The 12768-nt window shown below is 30.4% G+C and overlaps 1 protein-coding gene across 9 annotated transcripts in view; it reads right to left on the bottom strand.

Moving 5' to 3' along the window:
• Crag (DENN domain-containing protein Crag) overlaps positions 1 to 12768 on the bottom strand; it is a 213106-nt gene that overhangs the window by 47513 nt on the left and 152825 nt on the right. For 8 of the 9 annotated variants that reach the window (XR_012756753.1, XR_012756750.1, XR_012756754.1 and 5 more), the window contains 2 exons: positions 7857 to 7946; positions 2835 to 2981 (listed from right to left, as the gene is read on the bottom strand). Coding sequence is in view for 5 of the 9 variants with exons in the window: in XM_075368648.1 (XP_075224763.1) it covers positions 2835 to 2981; positions 7857 to 7946 (237 nt within the window). In the remaining 4 variants the exon portion in view is untranslated. The remainder of the gene's footprint in view (positions 1 to 2834; positions 2982 to 7856; positions 7947 to 12768) is intronic. The other variant, XM_075368690.1, reaches the window with a different exon arrangement.

The raw sequence follows: 12768 nt of genomic DNA, 5'->3' as shown, positions 1-12768 counted from the left end.
AAAAAATTCGGTATCTGGAAAAATGTAATTAACAAAATGGATTTATAAGGTATAATCAAAAAGAAATAAAGCCAAAAATTAATAAACAGTGAAAGGTTAATAAGTCCTTTGTTAGGTGAGCTTTAAGGCTCAAATCTAGGATATATCATATTCAAAGAAATTTTAATATGGAACTAAGTTACCTAGAAAATTTTATTGTCCTAATATTTTCATAGGCTGATTTTTTTTTTTTTTCAGTAAAAAACGCCCTCACCTTATCACTGTACGGACTGAAAACACAACAAAAAGACAACTAAAACTAGACAAGGCAATCATAAAAATCATAAAATTTAACTAAACATAAATAAAATACAATGAGATCCAACAGGAGTATAAAGACCCCCTTCTTGGATAACAGAAAGATTAAAGGACATAAAAATCATAAGAAGAACAAATACATTAAAAAATTATTCAACACCAGTACAAAATATGCACAGAGTAAAATAAAAATAGAATCAAAATGATTGTTTCACATAACAAAAACAATATTAAATTCTGTGTAGAATACTAATATGTTGTAGAAATAACACCCAGTCTAAAACTTCCTTATCATTGTACAGGATTCTGTGACTGTTTCTGGGCAATTTAAATTTACGACGTAAAGATGCAGTAGGAAGATATTCACCAGCAAATGTAGCAGGGCCCCATAAGTTCACGAGACGTCTGTCACAGCAGGTGGGAGTGTCGAGAACATGCCAGCACATCCTAAAGAACCTGAAGCTATAAAAGCCTAAAGACAATGATAAATGTATAAATTCACGATATTGATCTGTTGTAAACTCACAACAAATATTTGAACTACTGCTACATGATCTAAAGATTTGAGTGTGGTATGCTGTGTCAAGGACAAGAATTACTGGACCCATTTTCTTCAGAGACATGGTGAACTCAGCATGTTACATTGCCAACATCTTCCATTCCTTTGCAAAGCAACTGATGCCAGACAAATGATGTTTTGCATATTACCAGCAGGACGGCACACGCTTCCTTGGAAGTAGTGTATTCAATTTTAACAACTGACAGGAATGTTTCAAAGGATCTATGGTCTCCATGGTTGCATAATCTATCCAACTATGATTTTTATTTTTGGGGGCAACCTAAAGGACAAAGTTTACCACAACAATTCAAGAACTCTTGACATACTGCAACAGAATTTATGCAACACCATCACAAACATCCAATGGGACAAGTTATAGCAAGTCACACTGAATGTGATTCATCAGGCTAAATTGTGCCTGGATCATGGGGGTCAACATTTCCAGCAGTATGTGTAGAGATGGAAGAACCCACGTAAGTTGGTTTTAGTCTTTCATTTACTTGTATAGACAAGTAATTCAATTTTTTTTGGTTACCTTAAAGTTTATGTGATCTTCGCATGCTTTGGGTTCAACTTATCTTGGCCAAATAGCCAAGATAAACCAAACCTAAGTCTTATGCAGACTCATTAAGAAACATAAATAAATAAATCTTTTATTCAAATCGGTACATAATACATTATATAATCACAAAAGGAGAGGGTAGATTGCTACTCATGATACATGATTACTTTTCTATCTGAAAGGGATTACGCTTAACAGAGAAACTTGGCTTACAAAAGTTAAAAAATGAATGTGTTTTAATGTAACAATTTACATGCTTTAAATCTTATAATACTTATATCCTAACAAGAAGTAATTATGAATAGACTGCACACTTTTTATCAAAAATTAAAATTAAACCTTTTTTTTTAACAAGCATGAATTACATTACATAAAAGTGAACAGGAAAAGTTATATCTGAAATAACGTTCTTCGAAAAAGTTCTCTTTTTCATTTTGAACAGTGAGTGAGATTTCTCTATTTTCTAGGAAAATATTTTAAAAACAATTTACAACCTGAAGACAGATTTTGATGAAAAATTGTGATTTACTAGCCTATTCATTTTGGTAAAAGATTTCACAAAAAAAAACAATCTCTGGAACAATTTTCAAAAAGCTTTCTATTATGGGGGGGGGGGGGTAATCTAGAGGCCTGACTTTATTCCTTTAAGCCATTAGTTTTTTTTAACCTCCAGCACCATCGTTACAGATTAGTTCACAGGATGAGATGAATGACAATTTTTGTAGCGTGTGAAAATGCCAATTGTTTCCTAATGGTCAGTACACAGCTAGTCTTCCTAGCAAATATAAAGTATGGACTATTATTGGTTTTTCAGGGTCAGACTTATACTTACAGAATAACAGGAAAGTTGGGATAAGGATAAAAAAAAGTGGCTAAATGCGAAGAGCTACCCATCATGGTAATTAACCATTTTGTTTACAAATTTTTAAAAAGAGTTCCTTTCCATGTAATAAACAGGAACTATTACCTGGATACTACACCTAGAATAGCAGTACTGATATGTGTATCTGGAGGAATGCTAGATAGGATGAGCTTTTTTAATAAATAAGAACTATATCTAAAATTGCAAATCTGAATAACTATAAATTAGTTTACATATATTAATTTCAATTGTCTGTTAATGAAGCGCAACAAACTGAGGCTGTCGGTAAATGTAACTTGAAAATTAAAAAAAAATCAAGTGTTCTTAAATTCTTTTTAAATAACCAATTTTTACCATTTTACTCACTATTCACTACAACTGCTTTATAACTGGTTTGCTATTGCTTAAATAATTTTGCTGTAAATTGGGACCTTATTAATTTACAGCTTATTCCATTCCGGTGACAGGCTCAACGTAAATTGATAAGACAAATTAATCCCAAATAAAATATCTCAAATTAAATACGACTGATAAATTATTATAAAAATACTTACGAACTAGAACGTACTGGTGTACTATTTGCTGATAATGCTTCCTTAAATTCATCAAACTTCTTTGCAACTGATGTTGCTGCTGATTTCAAACTATGTAAACCACCTTTCAGCAATTCATTTGATTTTTTTGATGTCAGAGTAGTTGAACTAAAAGAATAAAAGATTATTTTATTTCAGTAAGAAATCAGTAAATAATACTAAACAGATATATAAAAAGGAAATAATATAAAAATAATAATTAAAAAAGAGACAAAAAAACTTTCTTTTAACTTAACTAAGAAAATGATATGATTTTGTTCATGCCATTCATGCACAAGTTAAATAATTCATGATGAGAAGACACGGAAGCTACTTTTAAATCTCCATTATGTTGAACAGTAATTGAAGGCAATCTCTTCTAAAATAATTTTCAACACATCATATAATTTATACAATAAAGTTAAATTTAGTAGACGCTCACCAGCCACACTCACCTATTACAATTTTGACATCAGTGTTAAAACAAATTATCATATGATTACTCAAATAACATTCTATTCAAATTTATTGGCATACCTACAGTTATCATAAACAGTGCAATGCTCAACATTCTATTATAAAATGCTGCTGGGTAAGACTATTGGAATAAAAAAAATATGATAAACTAAGTTATAAAAAGAGCCAAAAAAATAAAAGCAACATAGCCAAAAAAATAAATTATAAGTGTTACAAGCTGAGAAATACTACAAAAATGGAAGATAATCAACATGCAAATAATTAAGCTAATAAACAGAAACTTATATATAAAAATTTCAATAATTTAACATTAATTTTTTGCAATAGTAATTTACATGTTTGTTCTGAATCATGAAAATGAAGAACAACATATTTTCCGCAATAATATTTGTTATCAATCTATTTAATAAACTAACAATACTATGATTTAAAATCAACAAATTACAGGCATAAAAAAGATTGATTTTATAAATTTACAAAGGACATTCTTTAAAACCACCAATTTTCAAAAATTTCACAATTCAGTAGTTTACATGAATATCATATTACATGATATCAAAGTGAGACAAAATTCACTTGAAAAAGTTAATAATTTTTCTTGAAAGGAGAAACTTTTACACCAGTTATGTATTTAATCAAGAACATTTATAAAACTACCTACATTACTACTCAACAAAAAATTTACCTACCTTTCAAACATTATAAACTTCAAGAATAAGGCTGTTTATAAACAGTGTTTTGTTTAAGATATATTTACCTGCACTGTTGGAATGCTTACTGAATTCTATTTATAAAATAGTGTGTAGGATCTGTAGTAAATTTTAAAACCACAATTTGAAATTCCCTTCCCTGTAGATTGGAAATCTAGATTCATACAATATGGTACATCCCCAGAAGGAAAAAGACCATTAGTATAACTGTTAGCTATAAGTAGGGAGCAACCTACGAGACAGATTCAGTATATCTAAGGTATGATTGGATAATGTTTCAGTACTCAAAAATGAAAAACATTTTACTATACACATACAAAACCTACAAAACTTTTCCATGTGGTTATTACTCACATTAAGACTTAATGTACTGTAGCACCAGCTTTTACAAACCTTTGTTGAAGACCTCTACTCTGAGGCTACTTTGACATTTGAGATCTGTATAACTGTCAAACCTCAATCATGAGGTCGTAACAAGTTTTAAATGGTCAAATGGTGTCACTAGGTGCCAAATATACGTTTCCTCCTATCTCCTTTGTGAACCGCTGAATAAAGTCTGAGTTGGAGCACAGAACTGCAAATTTCATGCAGAATAACATCTTTCATTATGCTGTAAGTTTTGGAATGATCTCCAAAGCTCCTTCAATATTTCACAATAACCTTCTTATGTTGTGTAATTACAGGTTCCATGTATTGACAGCAAAATTGCAGTCACTACACTAATTGGTTCGATAGTGCCTGCTTGAGGTTCTTTGTTTTGATTGTGAGATAGATGAAACATGCATTCACTTTTTGTATTTTTCCTTTGTCAATGTATTAAATGAACTTGAGCCATCTCCAATCCTCAGTCACAAATTTCTTGAGATGTTCTTCGCCCTGTTAGTAGTTAGGGAATGTGGATATACTGACTATGCTTTGAGTTTTATGAACTTACTCAATTGTTTTAACATCCACCTTGCACAGACCTACAGAAACCCAACTTGTCTGCCATGATCTGACAGTTTTTTCAAAATTTGTTTGAAGTTCAGAAATTATTAGACAATTAATTCTTTCATCAGTGATTTTAAACTATGACTGGCTGTTTTTTTCTCCTTGTATGAGATGCACAAAGATGCATCTCTTTCTTTCTCTAACAATGCTATACCATTCACAATATTATCATAACGCTATAAAATTGTTGGTAAAAGTTTTTGGCAGTGTGCTCTTACAGTTGCAAAAAAAATGACAATGCTAAATAATAATAATATACAATTCACAGTGTGTAGAAGCAATTTCACAGACTCTTGCTTTGCCAGCATTGAACAGAATGACATATAGGTATGTAATAAGATTAAAGATTGTTAGTGTCTACCCACATCACTGTATTTCAATAGCAACAACCAATGTACAAAGTGACTTCTTTTCCCCAGTTATAATACAGAGAAGAAGTGAGGGTGCAATTCATTCTATATATTTTATCCAAACATTTTTGCTCAACATTCTAAATCTTCAATTCCCAATTCCACTTTCAAATTTTATTTAAATACACACTAATAGTTCTATATTCCGAATCTTTCATTCAAATTTTATCCTTATATACCTTTATATTTTACATTTAAACAATGACCAACATTTTAATAAACAATATTTCTCTATGTACTAATTTCATTGATGTTTGAAGATTTATGTTTAGCATTTTCTTTTTAACATTTCTGATTTCTGCTACTTATACAAGGGACGTTTATGTCAATCCAGGACTTTAGTTAGATTAGAATGTAAATGGAGATTGCTGCACATTCTGCTGTTTGTGCACATAAAGTACATGTGCCAGCTATTACTGCACGGGGCACTGGACTGAAGCAACATTAAACAATAAGTCAGTCAGTCGTAAAGAACATGGTGTCCAATGTAGTGAATGGTTATTTGGAACAGAGTGTTGTAATGAAATTTCTTTTGAATGAAGGTGTAAAACCTGGTGAAATTTATTCACAACTTCTTAGTTGCGATAAGACTTTTAGTTGCAGTAAAACATTTGAGTGATGCAAATGTTTTAAAAAAGGTCGTATATCAGTGAGTGACGATCATGGTCGAGGTGGTTTGGAGCCACCAAAGTTACAGCCTCAGTTTTTTGGGATAAAAATGGCATCATTCATGTCAATTTTCTACCTTGTGACACCAATATTAGTAGTGAGTACTTACTAATTAGCAAAGTTCTTCAAGATATAAAAATGCTCTCAAGAAAAAACTGTCTGGTACGATCACTACATGCGTTCTGTTTCTGCAGAACAATGCACGACCACATACAGCCCACCACAGAACATGACATTACAAGATCATGGCTAGGAGTTATTGCCACATCGCCTGTTATTGATCTTCACCTGTTCGAGCCCTTGAAATTGTTCCTGGGAGGCCAACATTTCAACAACAATTATGAGGTGAAACAGTCAGTCCTATTTTGGTTTTTGAAGTAACAACAAATCTTTCTACACTGCAGGTATCCATGCATTAGTGAAATGCTGGGATAAATGTAGCAGCAAATTACAATGAGAAATAAAAATATTTTTTACTATCCTAAGTGATAGTTACGACACATTTATTAAAAATTAATAATCCCAGATTGACCTCAACGCCCCTAGTATTTAACATTATATTTGTTATAAAATCAGGTTATTTAATAAAAATATTTTTATCTAGTTTAAACATTTAAAACTGTATCATAAGAATATAAAATAATTATAACTGAATCAAAACAGATGACATTAAGAAGTTAAATTTTTAATACTTTTAGAATATTCAAATTGAAGCTACATTAAAGAACACATACAATGTCAATATTTTAATACTCCAGAATTTTAAGAACTCAAATAAATCCTGAGGGGTTAATTAAATAATGTGCAAGTCTAAATAAACCCTAAAGTTATTGGTTAATTTTAAATTATTCTAATCTTGAAAGGATAATGATGGAGACATTAAAAATTCCAAATTAAACAAAATATTTCAATATCAACACTATCTGATCAAGTGTTTGTATTAATATATTTGAAAAATATCTAGTGAGGAATGACTTGGCAACTCTAATAATTGTTTTTAATAAATAAAAAATTACATTTTCTCTACAATAGTTTTATCTACTGAAAATATTAATTATAAACTATGAATTTGTTTTAATAAATTTCCATAACTTTACTACATAAATTTCACAGCTTCAATAAATAAATGAGTAAATACATAAGGTAATTTTATTAAGCACGATCCATTGGTATTAATATATAAATTATTTAGTTTTCACTTACTAATCTTTAACAGTCATGTTCAACCGCTTTCGGATTATTAATCCATCCTCAGGAACAATGAACAATGATGTGTTGTACATTATAATTATTTACTTTACAAATCATTAATTACACTAAATTGAATTTTATAAAAATATAAATATAACAATTGATCATGAAAAGGTAAAATAATGTTAATGTTATCCATCATGTCAGTATGATCAGTCAGTCATGGTATGGTATGGTCAGTATGGTACATAACAATTGAGACCTTCATACTGACATGACAGATAATGTTAACTTTATTTTACCTTTTGACAATCAATTGTAATATTTATATTTTTATATAATTTAATTTAGTATAATTAAAGACATGTGAAGTAAATAAATATAATTTATAACAGATAATTGTTCCTGAGGATGGATTAATAATCCATAAGTGCACGAACATTACTTAAAGATTGTTGATAAGTCATTAAAAAAAAGGACAAAAACAATTATATAAACATATACATATACAAAATAATGATTAAAAAAAATTATTCATTTATATTTTTCACGCTGACCTGAAATTTGTGATAGCATTCTCAATTATCTGACTGCTTTTATGAAGATCCTTGATCTGTCGAAGACTAAATCTTGATGGTGAATATCGGCTGAAAATACCAACGCGGAAATAATAAAAACTAACTTTTCTAAATATAAATAAACACAAAAAGTTAACACAGGAAAAAATAAAATAACACAAAAAGCTTACTTAAAAAAAGGAAGTTAACAGTACAATCAGCATGCTAGATAATTGTTTTACAATGATATCCTCAAAATTTCTTACATAAGAATATAAACAGAAGATTAAATAGGAGTACACTGAGCCTCATTTTGACACACATTCTTCTCTCTCTATCATAGGTGACTTGCTCTATCATGAAAAATATGAAATTTGGAAAAATAAACATAAAGGAAAGGAAAAACAGAAAACTTTTACGTAGTGAAATAAAAGTGCATGAAAAATTAATAACTGTAAAAAATAAATAAATAAATAAAAAACAAAATATTATGCACACTATGTATTGCAAATGATTAATTTATATTATAACCTTTTTGTGGTTTATCTTCTACTCACAAATTTCATGTACAATCAGCATGCTACTCACAAATTTCAGTTAAAACACTCCATAGTTACTACCTAATACCTAAAGATGATATACCATTTAAACAGAGTGAAAGGAAAGCATCTTTTTTTTTGCTACCAAACTGGCAGAATAATTTCCATAAACATTTTATGATGAAGGTAAAACATTTCCATAAATATTTTACCATGAAGGTTGGTTCTACTGAAATTCTACTTCTTCCAATTATGAATTAATAATGTGTTATAAAGGATTAATTAAAAATAACTTGAATGAATGTACATTACCAAAATTTTCAGAATAAAATATATGGAGAAATCTACTGAGAAATAAGAGGGCAAATCCCATGGTAAAGAAGTGTATGAAAAATTAGTAGATATTAGAGTTTACTTTACCTCAATGAAATCTATAAACTAGCAATGTTCATTGTTATTTTACCAAGAAGAGTGCATACAATCCAGTAAATAACTAGTTTGTAAAATGGATTCCAGAAGTAGGAGTATGTTTTACTTTTATCAAACAGGCACGTCAACCCCAAGTTAGGTTTTTTGTGGAACATCCATGTAGGAAAGACCCACATGTTCATCCTACCCAAGGTTTGCATAAAACTTTTTAACCCTTTGAGGATTGAATCTAAAGAGTCCTGAACAAACCCACATGCAGTAATTACACTGATTCATTGATACACCATGGCCACCAGTTGGTAACAAAAGCTGAGCCAGAGTACTGGCTTGTACAAATCCTCTCATTTCGTAACAAAAATGCCCTCGGAAAACACTTAACATGTAGGAACATGTTTTATTTATATTTTGACTTTTTTTTGTTTATTGTAGTCCCCCAGAGTTTCCCAGGGAAGAAATGATTAAGGCTTAAAAAAATTGGTTGTAATAAAGTAGAGAATCCAAGTGATGGAGCAACTTCAGAAGATTAAAATAATCCTTTGAACAGAATCATTATAACAAAAAATATGCGATTTATGTTTAATATTATTCAATAAGATAAGAAGCCATTACATAATCTAATCAGTTGCAGTTGATGATTCTAATTATGTATTTAAGTTTTTATTAAAATTTCTGCCAAATTTAATTAATGTTTATGCTTTCTTTAATGGAAAGAAGCCCAGACCGATAGATAAATTTAAATCATTTACCCTATTTTTTCTGTAGCACCTACTTCTTTTTTATTTATTGGAAAAAAAGCAAAATAAAATTTTTGTTAATTAAAGAGGCTATTGAGTTTATATCTATGTAATATTACTGAGAATTTTATTGCCCATGAAAATACAATATTTCTGAAAAGAAATATTTTGTTAACTGAAGGGAGTTTTGGTGCTTAGGGTACAAGAGGGATATGAAGATCTTTGTTACTATTACATATCTTATTAGGCCAAGAACACCTCTTCAAAATAATTGATTCAACTACATTAACCGAAGAGTTCTTGGAAAAACAAGGGATCTCAAACTCTTCAGCAACATTAGATTTTTAACTGTCCTGTGATAGAGCAATTTTTGAAAAAGAATGTTTTGAATAAATCAATGTTTCAAATTTTTCTCATGATTATGCAGGAGGTCCAGAAAGTGGATTTAGGGGAGTCTCTCACAAAACCTAGTGATGAGCCTTTTACTGGAACTGGAGCTTGTTCCAAAGTTTGGTAGATCTCAAATAAATGGTATCATATTAAAAAAAAAAAAATTATTAATTATTTTCACAAACAGTACAGATGAACAAATGCAGTTTAGTAATTTGATTAACTTATTATAAGATATATACCGCCAGAAAGCCCTTACTGTCATTTCTCACCATCAATTCTATTTTTTATTTTGCTGTGTTAAGATTTTTATTTTCTGAAGGTGTAAAACTGCTGAAATTAATCTGCCAGTGATGAAACAGCATGTTCTATGATGTAAAACAGTATGAGTCCTACACATTTTTAAAAGTGGATTGAACAATTTAAATTGGGAAATCATACCGGGTTAGTCTAATGAACTCGTCATCGTAAAATCAGCTGATTTTGAAGTCAAGAGTTCTAAGGTTCAAATCCTAATAAAGGCAGTATTTGTATACTTGATTGTGGATACCAGTGTTCTTTGGTGGTTGGGTTTCAATTAACCACACATCTCAGGAATGGTCGACCTGAGACTGTACAGACTACACTTCATTTACATTAATACATATCGTACTCATTCATCCTCTGAAGTAATACCTTAAGGTGGTTCCAGAGCTAAACAGAAAAAGAAAGTTTTAATCAGGAAGAACAAAATGTCACTGATTTTCATTGTAAAAAAAGATTACTGGAAGTTTAAACTGAAATTTGCAAAACCACTCACATTGATGATCTTATCTGCAAGGACAAGCATATAATTTGGGAAATTGATGAAATTTGTAGTGCGAGTATCAGCACTGTCCATTCAATTATCCATGATAAGCTGAATTACCATAAAAACGTGTTAAAAATGGATTCCGAGATGGTACACTCAAGATCACCAAGACATCTGAACTTACATTTTAAACTTAAATAACTGTTAACCATGGAACTTTAGTAAACATATCTGAATGGCATTCCTGGTGCCTTGTAAAAACTCTTTGAGAGGACCACACAAACAAAAATTTGATTATGCAAGAACAGATCTGTGGCAAGAACAGGAGAATGTGGCAATACCTATTAACCCAGCTTCCTGGGTCAATAATCAACTTAACTTATAACTATTAACTTAGTTATAAGTTAATCTATTATTCTTATAGATAAGAATAAGTTTCTAACAACAATTCAATTAACCAACACAGACTTCAGAAGCTGAGTGAGTTGGGAGGTGTTTCATTTTGCTTACAGAACCGATCTTGCACCATCAGATTTTTGTTTGCTTGGTCCTCTCACGATTCAGTTCTATTTAGAAATTTAATCTTATTTTAAATGAATTAATCGATTTGTTGATTAACTGATTCAACTTGTTCAATTAATCAACAATGAGACAACAATTAATCATTAATCTTATGCAACAACTCTATTTCAGGAATTTAACTTATAATCTTTAAGTTAATTAACCGTGTCATCTATAACCATATTTCTGCAATAGCTAATCCTTTTTTAGAACACAGAATAACTTGTGATGAAAGGTGGATTTATCATTTTGAAGTGGAATCCTTAAGTCAGAGCATAAAATGGTAACATCTGAATTTGCTCGCTAGGAAAAAAAATTTAGACTTTGTGTCAGCCAGATGCTAATGGTGTTTTGGGATGATAATGACCCAATTTATTGTGATTACTAAAAAGTACAACATACAATCTACAGGGAGTATAATTGTGATATGCTACAAAAAAGGTGAAAGCTGAAATAAGGAGGAAACATCCTGGTGGTTCTCACTCAAAAAAGGTGGAATTCTTCTGCATGGTAACACCTGTCCTAAATCGTTAAGACACAGGAAGCTGGGATGAGAGGTGTTGTCACACCTCCTTACAGATCCTACCTTGCACAAAAAATTTTTTGTTTGTTTGGTACTCCCAAAGAGTTTTTACAGGGCACCAATGGGCAGATCAAGAGTGCAGGACAAAAATGCCTCAGATGCCAAGATGAGACATTTTTACTACTGGAATAAGAAAGCTCACAGAAGGATGGGACAATTGCCTAAATGTAGCAGGGATTATGTTGAAAAGTAGCAGTAGTTTCATTGTCATTGAATAAATTATAATTTTGCATATCATTTGTCTCTTGAATTATTATTGAATGACCCTTGCATGTTTAAAAAAATTATACATATACACATTTTAAATTGCTTGATGATGGAAAGATGTATATCAATTTCATTGCTTTACACTATCTGTACAATCTTTTTTTATTCTAAAGCACTTGAATAACAAAAACTGCCAATTAACATTATTCATTATACAATCACTTATAAGGGGGAACATCACTCTAATTTCAATGGGGTTGGCATGCTGATAAGCACAGTAAATTCAGCTTAGAAGGTAATGAAACAAATTTTCCTTACTTTTTATAGAGAGCGTGGCATGGGATGGTTGTTGTTTTTGAGAATAGCTGTGCCTTTTCTTTTTTGTAGAATTGATGTACGTCTTGTGCAGAATCAGTTATAACTATTTGGTTACAGACACCAACAACAAACAGTCAGAGCTGTATCATTACTGATCTGATACTGCAATCCAATGTTCATCATTATTATGTTGTATGCCAATCTCTTCATTTTAGTTTGTCTATTACTTCATCCTCTTTCTTTCTTGTCTTTGTTTTCTGTAACATTTTTAATTAATATGCAATTCCTTGCATCTAAACCAATTTTTCTTTATCCATGAACTTTCTTCTATTTTACACTTTTATTTTACTTATTTTGTTAC

Source organism: Lycorma delicatula, chromosome 1, assembly GCF_047948215.1.
Source record: "Lycorma delicatula isolate Av1 chromosome 1, ASM4794821v1, whole genome shotgun sequence".
Taxonomy (NCBI): domain Eukaryota; kingdom Metazoa; phylum Arthropoda; class Insecta; order Hemiptera; family Fulgoridae; genus Lycorma; species Lycorma delicatula.
This window is presented reverse-complemented; position numbering and strand designations above follow the sequence as displayed.